The 25,961-nt window shown below is 25.7% G+C and overlaps 5 protein-coding genes across 5 annotated transcripts; 2 read left to right on the top strand and 3 right to left on the bottom strand.

The window, feature by feature from the left end:
- Positions 1–200: 200 nt before the first annotated feature.
- On the bottom strand, positions 201–1,479 carry Bma-mrpl-10 (50S ribosomal protein L10, putative; the record flags this gene model as incomplete). Its single annotated transcript, XM_001902783.1, has 4 exons — positions 201–403; positions 631–824; positions 960–1,087; positions 1,261–1,479. The coding sequence occupies 4 exons, from the start codon at positions 1,477–1,479 to the stop codon at positions 201–203; spliced, it is 744 nt and encodes a 247-aa protein (XP_001902818.1).
- A 646-nt stretch (positions 1,480–2,125) lies between these two features.
- Bm9148 (Uncharacterized protein) lies at positions 2,126–8,564 on the bottom strand (the record flags this gene model as incomplete). Its single annotated transcript, XM_043078793.1, has 16 exons — positions 2,126–2,371; positions 2,749–2,937; positions 3,059–3,175; positions 3,257–3,340; positions 3,655–3,756; positions 3,905–4,209; positions 4,465–4,606; positions 4,705–4,770; positions 5,011–5,196; positions 5,549–5,701; positions 5,900–6,042; positions 6,515–6,660; positions 7,251–7,314; positions 7,543–7,662; positions 7,787–8,006; positions 8,337–8,564. The coding sequence occupies 16 exons, from the start codon at positions 8,562–8,564 to the stop codon at positions 2,126–2,128; spliced, it is 2,511 nt and encodes an 836-aa protein (XP_042934727.1).
- Positions 8,565–11,640: 3,076 nt separating this feature from the next.
- On the top strand, positions 11,641–18,908 carry Bm9146 (Bestrophin family protein; the record flags this gene model as incomplete). Its single annotated transcript, XM_043078792.1, has 13 exons — positions 11,641–11,708; positions 12,049–12,159; positions 12,771–12,905; positions 13,289–13,382; positions 13,807–13,879; positions 14,491–14,645; positions 14,781–14,951; positions 15,544–15,687; positions 15,968–16,116; positions 16,458–16,562; positions 17,117–17,244; positions 17,473–18,056; positions 18,729–18,908. 13 exons carry the CDS (start codon positions 11,641–11,643, stop codon positions 18,906–18,908), a joined length of 2,097 nt encoding a protein of 698 aa, XP_042934726.1.
- A 1,994-nt stretch (positions 18,909–20,902) lies between these two features.
- On the bottom strand, positions 20,903–25,209 carry Bma-fut-1 (Uncharacterized protein; the record flags this gene model as incomplete). Its single annotated transcript, XM_043078790.1, has 8 exons — positions 20,903–21,035; positions 21,259–21,357; positions 21,753–21,977; positions 22,666–22,754; positions 23,267–23,503; positions 23,950–24,152; positions 24,452–24,556; positions 25,170–25,209. The coding sequence occupies 8 exons, from the start codon at positions 25,207–25,209 to the stop codon at positions 20,903–20,905; spliced, it is 1,131 nt and encodes a 376-aa protein (XP_042934724.1).
- Bm1547 (Uncharacterized protein) lies at positions 21,831–22,382 on the top strand (the record flags this gene model as incomplete). The annotated part of the gene is made up of 2 exons (XM_043078791.1): positions 21,831–21,885; positions 22,318–22,382. The coding sequence occupies 2 exons, from the start codon at positions 21,831–21,833 to the stop codon at positions 22,380–22,382; spliced, it is 120 nt and encodes a 39-aa protein (XP_042934725.1).
- Positions 25,210–25,961: the final 752 nt, after the last annotated feature.

Genomic DNA, 25,961 nt, shown 5'->3' with positions numbered 1-25,961 from the left:
TTTGCTTAACAAATAATCAGTACAGCTCGAATGTCAATGACGTTCTAAATCTCGGAAGATATAAGACTTCAGAAAATGACAAACTCTATGAGTTATTTTACTGTAAGTTCTTTATTAACAAGATAACTTTTCGAAATGGTTTACGCTTTATTTGGATTAAGGAATTCATAAAACTTGTACATAAGAGCTTGTATTTCATGTTACAATGGTGACTCCTTTTGATCCTTAATAGAATCCAAGATTCTAATCGTATCCATGATATGATAATTAAGTATTAAAATTAGTTCGTTAGGTGGCACCGATAAGAGCTGAACTGTTTGAGCACGATGATCTTCTAGTGATGGTAATTTGCACAGTTCTTTCACTTCTGATATTGATAATATTCGAGATCCGTAAACAACAGCTAAAATAATTATATTCAACTAAATATTTAAACATTCAGAACTAAGATATAGCTTGTGAAAATCCAATGATAAATGAAATGAGTAGTGAATGTTTCTATAAAAAGACATACATATTGCTACATATATCAGGCAGTAGCTGATTTAAAGGCATGTAGGAAGATTTTTGTGAACATTAAATTAATTGACTTATTGGTAGAGCCATGAATAAGAAATTTGAGGAACTGACCTATTGGAGTCAGCCAGTCAATCTTTTCGCATTCAGTTATAATCGCTTTAATCGCATTTATATCTTTGCCAAAAAGTTGAGCATTTGTAGCTATGAGTATTGTATCATTTAGTGATTGAAGCGGAGTGTCTTCGAATACTTTCTTTAGAATTCGATTACCATAATCCCGGAATTCGAGGCCTTTTAACCGTAATCTGGAATGTAAGTAATTCACATAAAAGGTATCACAGATACTTCTATGAAATGCTAACAAAATCACCTAATAAAGCTGTTTTTTCCAAGTTCATAAACCAAAAAACTTCAGTCAAAATAAAGATTCGAAAACTTACTGATTCCGAGTCAGCCATTCTGTTCGCTGTTTCACAGCGAGCCTATGACAAATACCCATAACTTGATAGCCCTCATTTTTGATTTTCTCCCTAATATGTTGTACCAATGCCATATCAAATGCTGAGTACTAAAAAAAGTTGTATAGCATTAAATCACAAAAAAAAAAAAAAAAAAAAGGAAAGAATAATAGTTCAGATTTAGAAAAAGCAGGAAACTGAAATGCATGAAATACAAGCCAAATTTGATTATCAAATGTGAATAGAAGCAATAAATAGATGTGCAAGTTAGGGACGAACTTACAGAAGACTTGAGTTTTTCAATCGAATCGATAACTTCCTTGTATGAACGGCATACATTCTGAACCTTAGGTACCATAGGCTCCAATGCTGCATCATATAGTCGCCTACGGTATGATCGTGGTCGCCTAAGTGGCCAATTTGACGAAGCCTTCTCTCTTGTCCATAAACGCAAACTTAACACTGCCGGTAATAACTGTGATAATTCCAGTGGTAATCGCATCTACAATCGTAATAAATGATTAATAACACACAATGCTCCTACTTCATCCGATCATATTATCGTTATCTTTGCTGAATTAAATGTTACATACTCCCACTTCACCTACTTACTCTTTAACTCAACAGAGCAATATATTATATTCATCTTCTTTAAAGCTTTCCAGAAAATGTATTGTGTTTTTCTCACAATCTTTTACGACTAAGTAGGTAACTATTTGTAACTTTTTCTCATTTACACTAGAAAAAATTTCACATTCAACTTGCGGAAGAATATAAGATTTTATTTTCAAGCATAACGTATACAGATATAAACAAAGACAATTCGATGTTAGAACTATCAAGAACACTGAACTACCAAAAAAGCATGCATCTCAATTTTTAATTCCAAGTTTTAAACACATACACGTATAGAACCTAATATATTTCAGTGAAAAGTTAAATAAAAATACTTACACATATAATACAAAATATTTTTACAGACATGTCATATAGTTCGAGAACAAACTTCACAAAATTAGAGAAAAAAAAAACTTTTAATTTGGTTGTTCTGAGCTATGGTCAAAAATCATCTTTGTTGGAATTTATAAAGACAGTTGAAGATTAGAAAGCAAGCCTTCTGATTTCATAAAATCTAATTCATAAAATTTCTATTTGATTAACGTTTGCTTCTCGATAAATTTAATGAGCTGATCATTCAGGCAACGTCCCTTTTCATCATACAACATTATGCTTCGATCACTTTCACCTTTACCGAATACAGCCGTAAAGTGTAATGCTTCTTCGCATAAGCTTCGCAGAAAAATACGTGCTCCAATTCCCAACCATCGTGCATCCATTGGACCAGATAAACGAAGTGGTCCCAAACATGTTGGAGGCCATTTCTCAACTGATAGCTGTAAAAACTTTTAATAAGTAAACTGAAAAAAAAAAAAAGGATTGGCAGCAATTTCAAAAATCATTAAACGTCAAATAATGAAAAAAAATTTTTAATCGTTAAGGCTAGCAAAAAACAAAAACAAAAAAAGAAAAATAAGAGAGTTCAAATAATGGTGAGCAGTTAGATGCAAAATAAAAAAAAAACAACGCCGATTGCACTATAAAACAGGAAAAAATAGTGTATTAGACTATTTCTTCATTTTTGTTAACAAAACAATCTCACACTACGAATGTCCATTCTCTAACACAAAGAGTCCATTCTGTTATGGGAAATTAGAAAATTTAAATGTCCAGATCTCATGTTATTATATTAAAGCATTAAGAAAGCACTAACTCGCTTAGGCAGACGATAAAACTGTGAATTATATTTGATAAATTTCTCCTCGCCAGTATCCACGCACAATACCTTCCAGTCATCATCTTCACGTGTCAAAACTTTCACCCGAGTCCAACAATCATCAAACAAAAATAGGTAATGTTCATTTTGAGAACACCATGATCCTGACACTGGCAACAAGTCAACCTACATATTCATGCTTCTTTTAAAATGTATTAATTATTCCTTGAGTATAAAGATTGGAAACTATCTCTCTCTCTCTCTCTTTGAAACTAAATAAAAGTTGACTATTTCAAAAATAACTAACTTTTTTTATAGATGAAAGACTTTTGCTGAGTGCCTCGTATTGCATTTTCGTTTCTGCAGTACTTAAAAAAATTTCCGTTGCACAGTTTATGTTCAGAACTTCCACTTGTATTGATTTCTGTAATAAAAAAAAAGGATTAAAATAAAAAGTTCACAAAAAAAAAAGGTTTCACTTTATTGAAGAAAGAAAAAGACATACCTCACGTAATGGATCAGAATTTTCAGAATACGAATCCGAATTATATAACGGAGGCGACGGTCGAACCACAACAACTGATGATCCCTGCAAAAACAAAAAACAATTAAATCGTCGATAAGTAGTTTCTTAATCCCATTAAATTGGAAGGAAACTAAAAAATTACTGGATTTGAACTGGAATAAGAGTGTTAATTTTTTGCCGAAAATTTAAGACAATCAAAAGCCAAATTAGCGGAAAAATGAAGTGTCACGATTTGATAGCGATTTGATAGTACAAAATTTTTGCAATCATCAGAGAAATTATCAATGTTGAAAAACTCCGTTAATACAAAAAACATACGTTATGTAACTATCGCAAGAGATGAATTTTATGAATATTTTGACAGACCAAGGACTTACTTCTGATTTCTGCTTTTGTTTGACCGACTTGCCGAAACTCTCATTTTCACTATCTGATTCGTAAGAAGTGATCGATTTATTTAAGTAATCATTTTCGAAATTCTAAAAGTAATAGGATATTAAAAGATTGAAGTACGCGGCATATGTATTAGTCTTGGATATTTATGAAGAATAATAAATACAAATTACAAATATTCCCTTCGAAACCTGTAGGTGCTTCATTCAGCTTTACCTTGAATACAACAATTACCGTAGAAGATGAAGAGATTGATGAGTTTCGTTGTTTTTTATATAATGGAAATGATATTCGGAATGAATTTTCGTTGAGCGGTGTTCCCGGAAGTCCAACTGTTGAACGCGGAAATAATTTTGGTGCTTTGAAATGTGAATGAGATGACGATGATGAAGATAATGATGGCACTGGCATTATAGGTGAAGGTGGAATTGACATTAAGCGATTTGCAGTTAGACTGTTGAATGATTCAACAAAACGCTGTTTCGATGGTTGCAAAGAATTGACACCATAATGCAAAGGTAATGTTAGTCGTTGTGAGCCTATAAATGCATTTTTAAAAATTTTATGCATTCTTCTCTTCATTCTTTTTTGAATTAAAAAATCAAAAAAATTAATTTGCTACTCGATATAAAGTTTTTAGAATGTCTCTTATTCAACTGCAAATTACTTGATCTTTCGTATGCTGAGAATGCATGCAGAGTATAGTTATTCTATTTCCTTCTGAACTAGCTCACCAATATGGACCTTATATTTAAATTTATCATTATATAGCTCTCGGAGTTGCATACACTGACCTAATGACAACGAATGAGTGAATGGTTCAAAGTTGCGCTCTTGTGGAACAAGTACTGTGCGAGGAAAACTCATGCTAGATGAAAAGGAAGCAATATCAGCATGTGAACCTTTATTCGAATTAAAGTATAACCGATTTAATCTCTGAAAAAAAGAACATCTCATAGTTAACTAACTCTTTTGAAGATTTAGTGAAAAAAAAGCTTCCAAACAGTTTACAAAAATCATAATAAACGACTTGCCGTATCGATATTTCCTAAAACATCAGGATAGCTTTGTCCAAATCCTAAACGACGCACAGAATCTACCTAAAATAGATATTGCAATTAATCAAGCATGATCTCAAACGATTTACTTCGGAAAATTTCGTTAAAGTGTTTAAAACATAATTCCGAAGATAGCCTTAAAAGCACAATTCAATTCAAAAATAAAGTTTGGAAGGCTAATTATCGAAGGAAAGAATCTTGAAGCATTGAATGAGTATTCAAACAAAGTGTTGAGAATAATCAAAGAAAAAAGTTCTTTAAATAATTTAAGCATAAATATACCTCCACGGCATGCTTGATGTATTCATCAAGTTTTAGTCCATTTACAAGCTCAATGACTGAGAGAGTTGATGATGCTGGAGAATAGACACGTACATGAGTCCCAATTTGGAGAACTTCTTTAGCCACTGTCGATTTGCTGAACATCTCCAACTTATCAGTGGTATCAACTGCTCGAATAGAACAACACTAGAATTATTTTCAGGTTAGAAAGTAATTCGGAATAAATTCCTTTATTATAATAATAATTAATATAATAATGATAACAAAGCAGTAATAATATGATAAAATATTTGAAAAAATGAATAAGAAAATCATAGCACTAGAATGATAATGGTGATAAGATAATGACCCAAATGATTCATCATTCTTTATCAGATGCATTTATTATCATCGTTATCACTTGCATTATTTGGATTTTATCTATTATTAGAATTTAATCAAGAACTGTTTGATCACAAACAGTACAGACCAATCACGTTACATTGGTTTAAGATAGCTGGTGCATGCAAGAAAATATGCACATATAAGGTTAACATACCAATGGAGGAAATAATAAATCCGTTCGAAGCATGTAAATTTTGCAATCGCGGAATTTCAAGCTACGCAACGTAATAGACGGGTAATCGACGGACGTCACATCTACCACCGAACGATCACCACTAGCACATGTCACGCGAGCACGTATCCAGCGCTATAATAAGAAAATATCATTCTTTAATGTATTATTCTAAAATCATCAACCCGCCTGTCCGAGTACTGCTATTACACTTCTAGGAGACATCACGTCGCCGTACGCTACACTCCCTCAAGAATATCACGTTGACGGATCATTATTTAATGTGAAATCACCCTATCCCAAATCTTGTTTATAAAAGGCAAAATTCCCTACCCGATTGCTAGCATCCCATGCTACGCATGCTAAACCTTCGCTAACATGCACACCTGTCTCAAACGCTAATCTACCACGTAATTCCTCATTACCGTACACTGATTCGAGGAATTGTTCAAGATACATTAGACGAATCGATTGTTCTAAAAAATTTGGTTTAAGAAGGTTTGATCAAAATGTAGGAATGATGAATAGATAGGATGAAAGTTTGATAGGAAGACATATCGAGAAGAGAAATTAATAAAGCAGTATCACTTATTGAGAAAATTAAAGTCATTGATAGTTTAGGGCTGAAGTTTATTCAACTAGAGGAATAAAAAAGTGTTGAGGACATTTGAGTTGAATCGCATAACTTTGATCATACGTGAAAGTAAGTTTCATTACGTCTAAAATGGTACCAAAAATTAATCTAGTGTTCAGGCTATGATAACATCAATAATCAATCTAATATGTAGTAGCACGGTACCAATTATCAATCTAGCATGTAACAGCATGGTACCAATTATCAGTCTAGTATGTAGCAGCATGGTACCATAATTAATCTATTGCTAGGCTATTGTGATACCGCATGTTCAGACTTATTGAGGGTGATACAAATTATCGGTAAAAGTTAGCCTGGTCCTCGAACTTGCACATCTTCCAAACTCTCAAATGCTACAACTGTTACGTCACACCAAACATCACATGGTAATTTGGCCATTGTATATGAACCAAATGCTACACCGCGGCATCGATGTGATTCTCCGATTAATGTTGTTGCCCTGAGTTTATTCATTTACTTAATTATCTTTTATTTTTTCAATTAATCTATGATTTTTTAAAATTTTTCCTTTTTTTTCTTTTCCTCATTCCATTAAGAATTGTTTGTTTCAGTTTTCAATATTTTATGTTATTTGTTCATTTAAAATGTTTTTATTCAAATTTTGTATTAATAAAGCAAAAAGGAATTATTTAATTATTGCATACAATTAGATTAATTTTTTTTTACTTCCAATCATTAATTTAATTTTTCTCATCTTTAACAGTATTACAATTATTACATTCATGTATCATGTAACCTTTGACCTACTCATCTGTAGGACATTGTCCTTTTTTTTCCGATTCTATGAAAACATGAATGCCTATTATATAGATACATGATTGAATACATTTTAAACACATATAAAAAATTTTTTGCATAAAAAAAATGAAACAATAATTAGCTTATTCCTAGAATTGAATTTATTTATGAGTACATCGAAATATATCTAATGATTAAATAAAATATTAGTAATAAACAAATGATCGTTTTCAATTCTGATGAATATATTAATAGCTGTAATGCTGTCATACTGATAATATAAATACATACCAAAGTCTTGCACTTCCTGGATCAAGATCATCAACTAACTTTTCTACTTGAATTTTTACAAAAGCTGAAATTTTGATTTATTATTATTTTTTTCACCTTAACTTTTTAAATATTGTCGATGTATATTTTTGAAATACTTTTACTACACAATAATTTCCTACTAGAGAAATACAAAATAAAGCCAATTTATATTTCTGTCTATAGTTACATTTATATTTATACTTATATTCATAATCATTTCTATATTCATTTATTTAAGTAACAATTTATTCCTTTTCATTAATTAACCAACTTTCTGTGAGAAGAGATAAGAATGGTTCACGATCCGAGAAAACAAAAATATTTACTAACTGTCCATTACATAATTTTTCTCCATCAATAAAACCTGCTTCTATCAGAGAATTTTGCTTTGCTGCAATAATAATGACAATAAAAATAACAACAATAGTAATAACAATAACAATAGCAATAATAGTAATAATAATCTCTTAAATGTCTTTGATTATTAATTGCGTTAATTACATTAAAAAACTCACATTTAGACGGTAGCACAAAATGTACACCAAAAGTTCGTTTGTACTGGTTGGTAAGTAATCTTGGATCTAACACAAATAATTCATAGCGATTAAGTGTTACTAGTTGACCATCATCTACTGTTTCAATCCAACATTTGTTCGTTTCATAATCAATTCGATCAACACGTACACGTTTCCAACAACCGTCCACGCAAGCTGCGTAAATACCCATTTGTTTTACCTATAAATCAAAAAATTTTTGTTTTTTTTTCCCATTAATACAATCACTTAGTTTTATCCATCTACTGAATATAATTATCACCTTCGTTCTTGAAAACAAAATATAAATGCCAACTTTTATAATTTTAAAGCATAACTAGAAATATATATGAAGACCTTTTTTACTTTATAACAAACTAGTGTTACCTCTACAATTTTTCGTATTATTTGAGAAAATATTCAGCATAATCTTATCAAAAATTTAGGCCAATTAAGTTTTTGCTAAATTTTAAAATAATTCATTTTAAATATGAAAAATAAAAATCAAAAGTTGGAAAAATTTTAAATTTACCATTAATGCAACATTGCATTCAATTTCACTATTGTAAAATTCATTCATTTCTAACTGCAACGCATCATACAATGCTTCGTCTTCCTTCAACGTGCAGGTAAACTGTCGATGTGAACTATCATAGTGACGAAAAATTCCGGAAATTCTTAGAGCAGCAAACAAACCAGGTGAAACGGAATAATTAGAAAAAAGTGACTTAAAATGACGTCGTAATGGTGTACCAACCATACTTTGGTTTAATTGGAAGTTAACACTAATTACTCATTAAATAATAATCCTTAAAATTAGAAAGAAAGTAAGATCAAAAGATAATTTTGCTAGCGCGATCGAATCATCTAGAAGTTAGCAGAATTTATTCAAAATAATTTCTGTAAAAATTATTGGATAAATAATATATTATTATACATAATCACTTAAATGCTCCTTTTTTTAATATCAATTTTTAATTAATTATTATGATTAGTTGTATGCTATAATCATTTTTTTTTTTTTTTACTGGTATAAAAGTCATAAATTTTACTAGCAATTTTAGCTTGGAATTGTTGAGAATTATTAAACACTAAAAATTGAATTTTGAACAAATGCATTAACATTTCTGAGGAATTTGGGTTAATTTTAATTTATTTCAAACAGTTCTAACAAGAAATTTTTTAAAAATTGAAATTTGAACAACTGCATTTTATGTTTTTTCTCTTTTTTTGCAGCTTAGCAAAATTTTAATTCATTTCAATTCTCACAAAAAATCCATTTAGTTTTTTTTTTTTTTTTTTTTTTTTTTTTAAATTGATCCCATTAAATTTTTGTTTTTCATAACAATTCGATCAGAAGCAAAGAAAATACTCCATATTTGGTAAAAAAAGTATTTGGTAAATGAAACTTTGCAATCATCTGGTAGCATAAAATGATATTTTGAAACCCATTAACTCAGTCAATGTACAAAAAGCTTGCACTCGTCTCAGAGGACATGAAAGTAACGTTACAATTTCAGTTATTTATCAGTAGATAACAATTGAAAATCGACAACCGAAGGAATATTAACATATATTTCCACAAATTTGATTTTTTTTATAAACTAATATAAAGTATGCATTTACAGACAAAGTGTTAGGGCATTCTCATGCCGGGAATCGAACCTGGGCCGCGTGGGTGAAAGCCACGAATCCTACCCACTAGACCACATGGGATACGGTACTGCGCTGTAGAACTCTCAAATTAAATCTTTTGACATAGGAATGGACGAATGAAAGTATTTTAGAAAAGTTTTTTAATACTTTTTTTTTCTACTTGTTACTGCCTCTCTCTCCCTTCTGTCCTCTCTCTTTTCACCTCGCTTCTCATTCAGTTTTAATGTAATAACATTAATGATTTAATGGAATAAATTTATTCACTTTTACAAAAATAAAAATATACAAAATGCATTAAATTTCAATTAAATTTGTATGCATAAACTCATTTTTATCATAAAGAAAAAAGGTAAGAAAATGAATTGTTTATACGAAATAGCAATGAAAACTGTATCATACAATGAATTTAATTAATATTCCAATGCAAACAACAAGCACATTCAATCGATTTGTTCACACATCGCAAATGATTTTTCTTCGTTGTCATTTTTTTGCTTAATAGAAAGTTTTAAAACTTTATTAATATGATTAAATTCATATTCTCCACCCACGCTTTATTTTATCTTTCTCTCTTATAATGAGTTAATATTTTATTATTATTGTTATTATTATTATTATTATTATTATTATTATTATTATTATTGTCATTATCATGATCATCAATGTTATCATAAACATGTGTTAATGAAATTGACGAAGTAAAAAATTAAAAAAAAAAGATTGAAAAAACTAAAAATGATACAACAACGCATGCACATATAATTTTAAACTTTAGATAATAATCTATAACGTATGAATCATTTTTTTTATTTTACTTAAAATTTTGCAAAAATAAATTTCAAAATCTATTAGTGTATTAAAATAAAAAAACAAATTTAATGGAAGAAAAAAAAATTTGATAAATAAGTAAGTTACTTAATAATAGAGGAATTTTTTAAAAAAAGATAAAACAATCGTTCCGAATAGCATTAGCAATGAGATAATAAGTAAACATTGTAATATATTTTAAATATATGCATTGCTGCATTTTCAACATATCAAATACAATAAGCATTGTATCTTATTGCTTTCCAATATCTTTTCTTCCTTCCTTTTTTTTTTCATCTTTTGATTAAACGATTTTTTTTTTCTATTCCTGTAATACTTTAACTGATTCTATTCCTATAATACTTTAACTATCTTAAGTGTTAAGAAAAAACAATCATTCATTAAGTAATATTGTGGTAATTAATTATTGCACAACGATGTAATTAAACAATATTCAAATATCATATATTATTATTAAAAAGGATAATTGTAAAATACTTTTTATTCGTATAATATTTTTATTAAATAATATTTCAGTCTTGAATAAATTAGAGATTAGTTTTTCATATTTAAATTATAAAATATGGTCAAAAAAGTAAGGATTAATTAGAATGGAATTAAATGGAAGGAATGACTTTAATATTTAATATAATTAATTATAATTAATGCATTCCATTCCTATGATTTGAACTTAATTAAATATATATATATATATTTATATTTATTGTTTTTGTGTTCTTAACAAAAAAGTTTTTCTGTTCTTAACAATGTTACAATTAATATATTAAGAAAAATGAAAAGCTATAAGGGAGATTTTATTTTTATTTTATACAGAAAACTAGGAATTTTTCTTTGAAAAAATAAGTCAGTTGTTTAATTTTAACTATATTTTATACTTTTTTTTTCATTGCTCAAATGTTTCATTTCAATAAATTTACATATCAAAACCATTTTTAATATATAGATAAGAACACCATTACTCTAATAAAGTAAAATATCAATTGTTTAGAAGCATTAATGAAGTAGGGAAAAAAGTCTTCGCTTATTATTTTTTAAGGTAAGATTTATTGATTTGTCAGATTAAAAGGTAATGTGAACAGTAATTACTTTAAACGAGAAAGATCGATGATGTGCTTTGAGAATTTCATTTTGAATGGTACTTTAAATTTGCGATAATATTGGTACCAAGAAATGAATTGTTTAGATGATCGGGTTAATCCAGCATTTTATGCTAGCAAAAATTAACTTTTTTAAAGTTAATAAAATTCAAAAGAAAAAAAAAAAAAAAAAACGCCCGAAAAAATGTCAATTCACTGATTATCGATAGCAGCTACCCATATTAATTTTTGATTTCGGGCAAAAGAATATTCAACATGACAGTAACATATTCAGCGGATGTTAGTACTGTTCGATTTACCACTTTTGGAAAATTAATCTTTAGGTATATATGCTTTGCTTCATTTTAAAATTATTATTGATAATAGATAAATCAACAAATAAATATGATAATGCTAAAAAATAATAATAATAGTTTTTAAAGAAATTAATAAGAATGAAAATGTTAAGAAAAAATATTGCACGTTCCTTTTAAAGTAGACAAGAAAAATGGTTTAAAGTATAAAATGTTGTTATTATTTGTTTATTCATATATTTATTTAAGTAATTAATTATTTTACTATTATTATTATTATTATTATTATTATAGACCATTTTCATTGCTATTATTACTATAATTTATTACTATTACTACGATAAAGTATGATTAGTATGTTATCTTGCAGGTGGCGAGGTAGCATTTGGAAATCAATCTTCAATGAGCTTATTATATGGATGATTGCTTATGCTTCTCTTTCAGTACTGTACAATTTTGTGTTGTCAGAAAATTACAAAAGGTTTGATTTAAAAAGCAAAGAATGAAATTGAATAATCTATTCTTTTCTTCATTGCTAGCACTTTTTTATTACAACAACTGTTTACTTTTTTTCCAACACAATAAATAATATACACATTTAGCATTGATTTCATATTTAATTCAAACATTGTTACACTTCAAAAAAAAAACACACAAAAGGTATGCAAATATGTTTTAAAATATCATTAAATTGCAATAAGCATGAAAAGTTTAAATCATCACAAATTATCCATCAACTCTATAAATTAATAATATTTAATTTCTCCAGCAAAAAAAAAAAAAAAAAAAAAAAAAAATAGAAAAAGAAAAAGCCATCCATATTAATTGTAATGTTTTAAATGTTAAATTATGTTCAATTTATTGAATATGAAATCTAAATTTATTATCGAAATTATCGAGATTAATTGTGGTTAGTTGATTTTTAAATTGAATTTAATTTGTCCATTTAAACTTAGTTATTTAATAATCAAAAAGAGAAAGAGAAGAAAAAAGAGAAAAATTTATTGTGATTAATGTTAATAGTATAAATGAATTGAAATGAATTAAAATTCACATCAATAAATTTTTCAATTTTATATATTTTTTTTACAGAGTCTTTGAGAATATATGCCGTTTATTTACAAAATATACTGATGTAATGCCAATAACATTTATGCTTGGTTTTTTTATTAATATTGTTGTTAATAGGTTTTGGAGTTCATTACGTAATATCGGTTGGATTGATACGTTGGTTTTCGTTTTGTGTTTATTTTTTTTTATGCTTTGTAAATTGAATATAATAATTTAAATGAGCAATTAGTTATGAAAGATAGTGATGTCATGTGCGTTTGTTTTTATATTTCAATAAAATAAATATATAATATTTGTTATAATCAAATAATTTTTAATATTTTTTGTTTTATGCAATTATAAAATTATCAAATTACTAAATTATCATTAATGATAAAACGAATAAAAAGCTAAAAAATAAAACTGAATAAAAGTAGAAACGTAGAAACTTGTCAAGAAATAAACAGAAAGTAAAAAATATAAAAAAAATAAATGAAAGGTTAAACTATAATCTGAAAATATGAATAATTGGATTAATAATATTTTTTTTTTTTTTATAGATCAGCTTTATATATATGCAAATATATTTCTGGTAGCGATGATCACGCACGTTTATTACGTCGTAATATAATCCGTTACTTACTGTTTCATCAGGTATATAATGAATCATTCCAAAAATTTTAAGATTTCAGTAGACTTTAAAAAAATTTTTTTTAATTTACATTTATAACATAATAACTAATGCAAGTTTATTGTAATTTTAATTTTTACATTTTTTTTTTATATTTCATTATTTTAAAATTATTACAAATTTTTGTTTAATTCTGAAAATTTTTAAATTACTCTAAATTATTCAATAATAGATGATTAATTTGATACTATTAGAATAAGATTGCAAGAATTCTTTTAAAGATTTAAAAAAATATAAATTACTACAGCAATGTTTCTTTCTTTCTCAAAATTAAAACCATACGATTTATATTTTTATGAATTTTAATAATTTACATTTCTAAATTCATTTAATGTACGTTTGAAGAATTTTAATTATTCCATTTTTTTTTTTTCTTTTTTTTTGAAGGTACTTGTATATCGTGATATCAGTGAAGTGATACGTCGAAGATTTCCTTCATTGGAAACATTAGTAACAGCTGGTAAATTCATTCGTGAAATATTTCAATTGTTTGAAATTTATCTAATCAGATCGTTATGATAGGACTAAAGGAAAGAAAAATAATTGATTAGGTTATTAAGTAGTGATAAAATAAAATATCGAAATAAATTGAGTAAAAACAATTACTTGTTAACATTTATATCTTTTTTTTTTTCAATAAATATTAGTGCACTAGTATATTTAAAACATTCGGTCAAATAATTCCTTTAATTAACTAATATAATTAGACTTTTTTTTTCTCTGGAAAATGGTACTTTTATAAAGGATAACTTATATTTGCATATAATTTGGATAATGGTAAAAAATGATTTAATTAATATGCATTAATAAATTGTTGGATTATAAGATATGCAAATTATAATTAACATGCAATAATAAATTAAAAATCTGTAAGATATATTATTATTTTTGAATTTTGATAGAAAAAATTAGTTTAATTAATATACACTAATAAATTACTAAATTATGAAATATGCAAATTATGCTTTTTCGTTCTCTCAAAATTTTATTAAAATCAGAGTTTCTTCTATCTATTTTTATACTTTTTATTAAAATAAAATTATGTTCCAAAAAAAAAAACTTTTTCTTTAGGTTATTTAACAGAAATTGAATTAATGCAATTTAATGCAATTAATTCAACAAATCGCAAATATTGGATACCAATTCATTGGGCAATGGGATTGGCACGACGTGCGCGACAAGAAAAGCGCATCGATAGCCCGCATGCATTGCAAGATATTTTTGATGTAAAACTTATCTTTTTTTTTGAAAAAAAAAAAAGAAAGAATTATTTTGAAAGAAGAAAAGAGGAAGAAAAAGTTGAAAGAAAAAAGTTAAATAAATTTATTTTTGAATAAAGAAAAAAAAACTTTTCATTTTAGAAAATAAATAATTTCCGATTGCAATTAGCACAATTAATTATTATTGATTGGGTACCAATACCATTGGTTTATTCACAAGTGATTTGCTTAACTGTTCGATTGTATTTTTTTCTTGCATTAATGGGACATCAAAATATTGCTCAGTCACCCGATGCAAATTACGTCGATACAGTTTATCTTTTTTTAATTTTTAATTTTTTTTTTTTGAAATTATTAAACTACATTGATCGATTTTAAATTAGTTCACTAGTTTAAATAGAACTTTATTTTAAAAAAATTTTGTGTGAAATTTTTTTTGTTTTAAATCAGTTCAACCACATAAATAAAAATTTTAAGTTTTGTATGTTTAAATAAAACAAAAATAAACAATTTTGTTTCGCTTTTATAAATATAATGTAATTCATTTTAATATAAGAATATATTAAAATAATATTTCTATTAGAAAGATTTTTAGAAATACATTATTTTATTAATGAATTAAACAAAAATGTATAATTTAGTATTTATTTCAGCAATTTCAAGCTTTGGTAATTAAATATTTTAAATTATGAATCTTTACATCATATAATATTGGAGTATTTGTCAATTGAATTAAATGAAATTGCTTTTAATATCTATTATTTATTTTATTGTTATCATTTTAATAATCATAGTTTGAAAATTTAATTGCGATAAGTTGAAAATTTTAAGACATTGGAAATAATTTTCTATTATTATTATAAAAAGACAAATCAATCAATCAATCAATCAATCAATTATTAAGATTAACACGCATATACCATTCATATCAATGTGCCAATTCATATTTTATATGGGTTGGATGAAAGTTGCTGAAGTTTTGATGAATCCATTTGGTGACGATGACGATGACCTGGAAATTAACTGGCTTATTGATCGTAATTTACAGGTATAATTTCAATTTTACGCTTACTTACGCTAAGTGTATTTTACATTTACAAGTATTAAAAATTCACGGTATATTTCAAGTAATTTTAAATATGTATGCATAGGTAAATATTTAACTTGATTTATTAAATAAAATTAATAGTATTTTAGAATATTTTGCAAAAACTTTTTACTGTTTTTGATTTAAAAAAATTTTTGATTTCTTTGGTTTTTTTTTAAATTAACTTTCATATTTTTTACTAAAGTTATTTTTAAGTCTTTGAACCCTCATTTACTCATAGGTTGGCATGACAATAGTTGATCAAATGTGGGAACCACCATTAATTAAGGATCAATTCTGGATGATGAAAACACCGGAACCGATGTATAGCGTTGATGCGATCAACGAACGATACAATCCGCAAACCGGATCAGTCTCATGCACTAACTTGTACTTTAAACATTTAAATTGATTTATTAAATCAATATTTAAATATTATTTGGAACTTTTCTTTCATTTACAACTTTACTAAACATTTTTTAGATTTTAAATAATATAATTTAAAATGTAGTTAGTTTTGATTTCATATTTGCAGTTTTTTTTTCAAAAGTTGTTAAAATTCTGCAGTATATCAAATAGTGATTTTATGTTATCATTTAGTAATTTTTTAAATTTCTAGCAATTTTTAATTACTCACCAATTTTAATTCAACTATTTTCTTTCTTGCCTTTCATTTTTTATTCCAATTAATAATTTTTTCATTTAATAAATATTGTAATTTTAAATTTTAGTCGACGGTCAAGTACACAAATGATAATGAAAGAAATGCTACATTTAAATTCAGATAGCGATTTGCCAAGTAGTGAATGTGGTGGTGGAAGGTATGATAGTGGAAGGTAAAATAATTTACTAATTATTATAGGCAAAAAATACTAATTAATGTTGAATTTCAAGTGCCAGAATGCTCTTTTTAAAGTTTAGTAAAGTTTTACTTAATTAAAGCAAAATATTAAATTAACCAATTTTAATCAGTGTCGCATAGATGTAGCAGCATGAATTTCGAACTGTTTAATATTTATATAAGCGGTTAGAACAGCTTAAATGATTTAAACATTAATTACCAATTAAGTAAAATTGAAATTATTTTTTGGATTGCTTAAAATTTTAAGAAAAGAAAAATTGACTTCATTTTAAAAGTAATCATTTTATTGATTATATTACGATACACTATTAAGTTGCAAAATTTATCTCATTGCAAAATAATAATTAAAATATGAGTGATTATTTTTTATTATGCAAATTTTACTTTGTCTATTAATGCTTTATCAATTCTACTTTTTGTTTTAAAAATTATTTTTTACATTAATTTTGTTTTCAAAAATTAATTTTTACAATAAAAAAATACTGCAATTTACTTTTTGCTATCATTTTTGTAGTGATTCAGTTTTAGAAGAAATTCCGCGTTAAGTATGACAGTAAACGATATTCGTAACGCATTCAAACGACGATTATCACGTCTGACATCACGTGTAGAATCTGTCACTGACGTTGAATCACCAGTATTATATGAAAAAACAAGTAATATTTTAAAAAATTGAAAAATAAATATTATTAGAAGAGACTATTTGCTAATAACTTTAATAATAAGTAATGTAATTAATTTGATTTCGTGCAAAAAACAAAGTACAAAAATTAAAAAATTATTTAATTATTTTAAAATTAAATGGTACTTATTATAAAAGTAATACTTTGTGCTATAATTAGAAGAAAAGATTATTATTTAACAAAATAATTTCTAAATTTCAGAAAATCACAATTCATTGCATTCATCATTGCAACTACAACCACAACTACAACCACAGCTACAACCACAACAACAATCACAACTACAACTACAACCACAACCACAACCACAACCACAACTACAACCACAACCACAACCACAACCACAACCACAACCACAACCACAACCACAACCACAATCACAACCACAACTACAACCACAGCTACAACCACAACAACAATCACAACCACAACTACAACCACAACCACAACAACAATCACAACCACAACTACAACCACAACCACAACAACAACAACAACAACGGCAACGACAACAACAACAGCAGCAAGAACGCCGTGAATTAAGTATTCTTCACGAAGAAGAAGAAAATCGAAAGCAAAATTATGGATGTGAAACAAACACTACTAAGCATTTCTCATTATTAAACGATAAAAATAATAATAAAAAATCGCAAAATAGGCAATTTAAAAGGAAAGGACAAAAATTACGAAAGAAAATGAGCAAAACTGAAAATGAAAATATGCAAAAGGAAGAAGAAAATAATTCGATAAATTCGGAAAAAATTAGCTATGATGGTGATGATGAGGTAAGTATAAATTGCTAAGTATTTTATATGATGACACTTTCTATGACACTTCGTTTTTTTTTTTTTTTGTTTAATCTTGAAAACTGCATAAATTTTATTATTTGTAAAAAAAAATAAGCAGATAATAGTAAAATAATAATAGCATGATAAGCATATCATAAATATATCACTTTTTGGGAGTGAAAATATTGTAATTAAAAAGGTATTATTATTTTCTTAAAAATTTCAATAAATACTCAAAATATTGGCTATTTGCATAAGAGCAAGTAATGACTGTTGCTCTAAAGTAAAAATAATTCAATCATTTAAGTAAATTGAGGCGAATTTCATGACTTATTTTATTTTATACTTGTGTAAAAAATTGCAAGCAATGTGTATTATTTATAGCTATAGTATTGAAGGATTGAATTAAGGGAACTAAACAAATTTAAAAAGGTTGAATAATATTATAGATTGAAATAAATAGCAAGTAAAAAAAGTGAGAAATGTTTTTTTTTCAATTAGTAGTAATAATATTAAATAATGATTAATAGTAACAATAATAATAGTAATAATGCTAATGATAATAATGACAGTAAATAATGATTAAAATAATGCTAATGATAATAATAAACATTTTCATCAAATTGAATTTCTTTTTGTCGCTTTGTTCTTTTTTCATCTTTTTTTTAGGAAGAAAGTCAAATAGAAGAAAAATTGTCAACTTTGTCAACTCACCTGGAGGTGATACAGGCAGCTGATAATTTACCTGAAACTATCGTTGATAATTACAGCAATGAAATGTCGGTTTCTAAAGAATATACTACAATCAAAGCATGTAATAGCGGAAGTTCAAAGTTCACACGTTTCTAATATTGTAAAATATGAAATAATATAGAATATTATTAAAATTAATTTGAAATATATATATATATCTAAATTAATTTGAAATATATATGTTATATAAAATTAAAGTTTCTGAAATGTAATATACTTTTTTTCTTCACATCAGTTAACATAATTGGTAATACTTTTTTTACGCTTACGTTTGTCTAATTTAAGAAATACTACGATAAAATTTAAAAGGGATAATTTTAAATTTCTATCATTTGCATAATAATTTTAAATTTCTATCATTGTTAGCAAATTCATTATTGATAAATTCAGGTAAAAATTTTACATTCAATATTTCTTGCTCTTTCCGTAGAATAAACTTTAAATAATTTTTTAAAGATTGATTTTTCAAAAAACACGTCACATTTTTCTTATAATTGTAAATTCAAATGATGCTTCCTGTAACAATCATCCAATTAATGTAACATTTCACTCTTTCACTCTCTTTAACAGATTTCAAATTTTGGAAATATTATTTTAATTGTTTATTATTATTATTGTTATTATTAATAATAATTATTATTTGACATAACTCAAATTTTAAAAATATTCCTATTGAATTGTTTTTTTGCCTTTTTACAAAACACATTTTTTAACTTTTTCATTAATTGTTTATTACTATCGCTATTATTATGCTATTATCATTATTTTACTACTATTATTTTGTTCATTTATCATATTGTAATGAATAGTAATAAATTTAAAAGCGTTAAAAATTTCATTTCACTGATATCACATTCACGTGTCTCTCTCATGCTTTGACTTTCATAAGTGAGACACGTACTTCTTTGGTGACACAACCAGTGGAGTCGCAGGTAGTGATCGCACGGAAGAATATACAGTGCAATGGCTCTGTGACAGTCTCTCTTCAGATCCTCACCGTCCCATACTTTTTTATAAAATTTCCAGAATGTTCTGCTAGCATACCTTTGTTAGTCTATTATTGATCTTAGCATTCCAGGAAATGATCTCTCCTTAGAAGGTAAATTGCTAAACTGATGTAAGCTTAGATAAGCTTATGATGGAACCTGTGATGACAGCCAAAACAGAACTTTTGTGTTCTGCAAACTGACATATATTCCGGAATGTTTTGCAGTCTCTACAGAGTATGAATTACACAAATACAGTGACGCTTGCGTCTAGACTGCGAACATAGCATCGTCTGTAGAAAACAGTTTCCGGATAAAGTTATTCTAAAGTTCTGGTATGTGTTTTCAATCTTTTGCGATTGAAGCGACTGCCGTTTGAATGTTAATACTTTTATGATAAATTTTAATAAAACGATATCGAATGTTAATATTTTATAATAAATTTATAATGATAAAACTATATAATAAATTTAAAATGTAAATAAATTATAAAGCGACACTGGAGATGAGTTAAATCATAAGTTAGTTCATAATCACATAAAATCAATACTCAGACCGAAATTGAAATCTGAAATGAAATTGGAATACATTCATTCTTCATTTCACGAAACTATCAAAAATATTATTCAATTTTTTACAACTGGATTCACAAAATTAAACAAAACATTGGCAATCGAAAATTTTAAACATTACTTAAAACTGATCAATAATTATATATCTTCTAAAGAAGAAAAAGTTTGATGCTTTTTCTTTTCTTTTATTTATTCGACTGAATAAGTTTGAAAATCAAATTAATTACCGCATAAAATGCGATCCATCAGAAATTATTATTCGTTATTGCGTGATTCTTATTAGAGACAATTTTTAAGATTTTTTGTAAAATATTAAAATAATAATTGATTTATAATGTAACAATAAGCTTCGATAAAATTACTAAAATAAAAAAAATAAAAAAATTTTTTTTAATGAATATTAATCCTTTTTAGGCTATTTCGTCAAAATAATAATTATTTTTATTATTGAGCAGATATTCTGATTATCACTATCACTAACAACAATAACAACAATGATAGTAAACTTAATCATGATAACTTCGCATCGAAATTAATTTTTTTTTGTTAATTTTTCTTCTTGTAAAATTCTGTTCACTAATGTGCCAGATGATTCACATTTATTATCCCAGAAAACGGTGAAATTTTCAATAACATATTTTGGGCGCGGTTTCATCCATAATAATCTTTAAATTATACAAATATGTTTATATATATATATATATATCGTAAATCAATTAGTAATCAATAGTGGAATGGAAAGATATAGAAAATTTAAAAAAAAAAAACAAATATGTGTTTAAAATGTTAGAAATTTTTTTCATTATTTATTCTAACTGAATCTAAAATTTTAATCTGAAATTAATCATCCTAATTAATTATTTCAATTAACGCAAGTAAATGAATGACCTGCAAAGTTGACAAAATCCCCACGGTCGTTCCAACTGATCATGAATATTTCCATCCAAAAATAACACCTTATAATCTCGTCTCCATTCAAAATACTCCCTTATATTTATTTTATTATTAATTATTAAGAAATAATTTCTCAAAAAAACAAACAAAAACAAATTTTTTAAGTTGCTAATAATGAAATAAAAAAAAAAAATTATATTAAGAAAAACAATTAAATTCTTATATTTAAATTCGAACATTTTTCATTCTTCTTTTTTTCTATTAAATATTTGGAAATTAAATAAATAAATGAAGATAAGTAAAAAAAATTAAGAAGCTATTTTTTGGAAAAATATTAATCGATAATACAATATAAAAATATTAATAATTAATTAAAATAAAAAATGAGGCAATTAAATTAATTCCAATTAAAAATTAAATCTGTATGCGAATTTACTATAAAATAAATATTTCAAATACAATTAAATGTTAATTTCGATATTAATTACTTGTATGCTGATAGATTATGCATTAAATATTTTAAATAATTAGCAAGATCAAGAATTGTTGTAAAGTCATCGACAGCAATGAATGAGTGCGGTGGTACATATCGTTCAACGATCGATCGTTTTAATACAATTGGTATAATGTCGTGACCGTATCCATGCTTCCATAATTTTTCTGTTATATAATTTTCACATATTGAATTTTCAAATGATAAATAAAAATAATAGCTGAAAATTAATAATTAGCTTTATTTTTTTTTAATATTCAAAAATATTAACAGATTCGGTTATTATATCAATAATTTAACTTTTCTTAATCTTTATTTTTCTTTCTTATCAATTATTGCTGTGCTGACATATTAAATAATTGTTGTATAAAATTAAAAGGTTTTTTTTTCTTTTATTTTTTTTTGAAATTTAATTTACTTCTTTGATTTAAATGATGATATTGTTTAAGTTTTCATACTTACAATAAATTTGATCAAAAATAAAGCAATAAATATTACTGTTTACTGTATGTTAATTCAGTGTTTATATGTGATAAAGAATTGTAATTCACGAATTTCAGATGTAAGATTGCGAATTCTTATAAAGAATGAGAATTCTTGCGAATTTATGGTGTCACACAAATGATTATGAATTATTAACACTTATGAAGAATGCGAAAGTTTGCGAATTCATAATGCTATGCAAATGCGAATTTATGATACTATATAGATGCGAATTCGTAATTGCTATGAAAAAATATGAATTCCTGATGCTATGAAATGTGCATTTACGTGGCTAACATAAACAATTACTAATTTATAATGCTAAATAAGGGAATAAAATTTGTAATGCTAAATGATAGTTGCAAAATTCTGTAAAAAATGTAAATTTGCGATGTTAATGAATGTAATTTAGCAAGAATGCATACACATTATCGAGTTGACTTTCGCATGATGCATCGTTTTGTTTGCAGCGCATATTACCGCATGAGCCAAATATATCCACCGTTAAATATTTCTGAAAGATATTAATTTACATTAATATCGATATATACGCATATTTATATTTTGTATTTAATCTCTTTTTATTAGCAAATAAACAATTGGTGGAATTGCTGTAGGGTAATTTTTCAATTAATCACTCATAATTAAAATATTTGTAAATAATGAACATGAGAAAGAATTTAAAATTCTGTAAATTCTTAATGTGATTTAAAATTCTTTCTGCTTTTTGATATATTATGAAATAAATTCTTTTATTGTTTAGAATTTCTCATATTTTTCTTCTCGTGTTGCTTAATTTATATTCTACTTTTTTTGCATATTATAAATTAATTTATATCCTCTTATTGTTCTGTTTTTCTCGTATTTTTTCCCTTATTGTTTAATTTAAATTCTCTTATTGGCTTTTTTTTTCAGTTATTGTTCAATAATAACTGTTGCAACAATAGTATTTGATAATAATAACTATAATTATTAGTAATAATAATGTATGTATATAAAAGAAAGAGGAAAAAAAAAGAAGAGAACCTTTAAATGTTTGACGTAACGTTCACGTTGACTTGCTGTCCTACAATTACTTACAAACCACGCAATCGGTATTGTTTTATTTTGTATAATATCACCATGAATTATTGAGCCTATTGGCTTTGAAGCTTTTGCTAATTTAACCGTATAACCGTATGGTGATGAAATTGGACTGTTACGAATAAAATTCAGTGATAAATTAAAGGATAAATCAATAACCGGATAGTTAGCTGGTGATTCCTAAAGTAATACCGTAATAATTTAATCATATAATTATCTGTACACTCCTGAAATGATATTGAAATAGTGCTGTCATTTCCGGTCGCAATGACGTTTACAATTATCTAATTATCCGTGCTGTTTCCTGATGCAATGTCATTGTATCTGCTAATTCCTGAAGTAATATCGTAAGGTTTGTCTATAATAAATTCATTACCGATTTAATTATCTGCCAATTTCCAAAACAATGCTTTAATATTTGATTTAAATAAATTCATTTATTCCATTATGTGCAAACAATACCATAATATTTGATTATAATTAATTTATTTTTACAATACAATTAAATTTTTTGATAAAAATAATTTATTTTCTAATTCGAATAAAATAAACTTTGATCAAATCAATTCATGTATTAAATGTTGCCTCTCATTATCATCTGAATGAAAGGTGTAATTTATCATTACCTGAGTGAAAAGGACATAATATTGATTGGGGTATCGCTGATAACTTTCTTTCGGCGAACTCATCAAAATAGCTTCAGCTATTGGCATAATCATATCAGATTTTCGAGAATGAATGATACATTTCCATTCTTTACAACCACCCATATTAATATTCGATATTTGAGTAATTTCATTACTTAGTTCAATTATTTTCACACTTTCTCCTAAAAATTATCGTTGCAAGAAAGGAGGCGAAATTAATTAATAGTTTGTCTGGCAAATTTGATTCTCAAAAAAGAAGATGCAATTTGTTTAATTTAATTTTTCATAGAATTTAAACTAATTTTAAATGGTAACATTTTTTGAATATATGGAAAAAAATTTTTAAATTGATAGCTTTTTTTATTAATCGATATTTTTTAATGATGCAAATTAAATAGTTTCGCATGGCACAAAAGTTTTGCAAAGTTTGGACGGTGAAAGTGCAAATAATTTCAAAAAAGCGAATTTTTTTCAAATTAACCAATATTTTCCGGTGGTATAAATCGTTGACGTGTCACATTCGAATCTTCGCCAACAATATTTTCAATCATAATTACGCCATGTTGTGATGAATTTAATGGAATAGCTGCAAATATTTACTTCCATTATGTCTTTTTTAAAATAATTTGAGAAAATTTCATATGAACTTATTTGACAAAAATAATCTTAAAAAAATTTCGTATGAATGATAAATGAAACTAAAAACTTAATTTTGGGTTAGAAACTTAAATTTAAAAATATTACAAAATAATTTTGTTCTTTTTATTGTCTTTGTTTGGTTTAGTTTATCATACATTTTCATGCACTGATAATAAATTTCATAATAATATGGAAGCAAATCAATTTTGAAATATTCAAAAAATATATTTTAATTGAATTGGCGAATAAATGAAATAGTAATGAAATGTATATTTATGAGATAATAATACACAAAATTGTATAAATGTTGTTTACTTAAATATTTACATTTAAAACAGTAAAAGTTAAAATGTCAGATTGATCATGTTTAACAAAAATTTTCAAATTGTCTTTAAATATTTACAATTTGTAATTGTAATTAAAATTATCAGAAGCAAATGTAATTTGACTAATAGATGACTGGGTCAGTGCATATGCTTTTTTCCAAACAAATACGTTTATGTTTAGAATAAAAAGAAATCAAATTTAGAACTTAAAAAATTGATTTAAAAAAGGAATACCATTCATAATATTATGTATATTCGATTCTTGTTCATACATTTTGGCATAATTCAATCGTTGATTATTAATTATTTGTTTTTCTAACACACTATCATCCTCATCACTAATTTCCTTAATTTAATTCATTTCATTTCAAATGTAAATTAATTTTTGATAAAGTCATTCGTAATTTTTATTTAATTAAAGTTGACGTTATGATTTTATCTATTCCATCAATTAATTAATTAAGCTAATGAAAAATGCAAAAAAAGAGATAGAATACCCAACAATTCATAATAGCAAACAATCAATTAAATAATATACAATTAACTATGAATGCATTTACCTTTCTTTGTAATTTATAATTCCTTAAATTATATGATAGCATAATAAAGCCATAAGTAATAGCAATAATAATAAGAAAATACCGGAAACGATATAATAACCGTTTAAGGCATCTGACAATGCTTTCATATATTGTTTTACTCATCTAAAATGCTAATTAATTATTGAAAATTAACTCAAATGAAAATAAAAAGAAAAGGAAAGGAAAACACTGTTAGACAATAATCTAATAATTCTTCAAGCATTTTATAATTAATTTTAACAGTGAAATGTAATTAATAGTAATTAGGACAAATTATGAATGGTACTTTTTGTTGAATAAAATAGTATATAATTACAAAATATATATATATATATATATATATATATATATATATATATGTTAATCAAGGTGATAAGTATGTAAAGATCTAATAGGAATTTACAAAATACTTTTAAAAAAATACAAAAATTATTTTGAAAGAAAT

This window comes from Brugia malayi (genome assembly GCF_000002995.4).
Source record: "Brugia malayi strain FR3 genome assembly, contig: Bm_v4_Chr2_contig_001, whole genome shotgun sequence".
In the NCBI taxonomy this organism is placed as follows: domain Eukaryota; kingdom Metazoa; phylum Nematoda; class Chromadorea; order Rhabditida; family Onchocercidae; genus Brugia; species Brugia malayi.
Note: the sequence above shows the minus strand (reverse complement) of the source record. Positions and strands in the feature narration are given on the sequence as shown.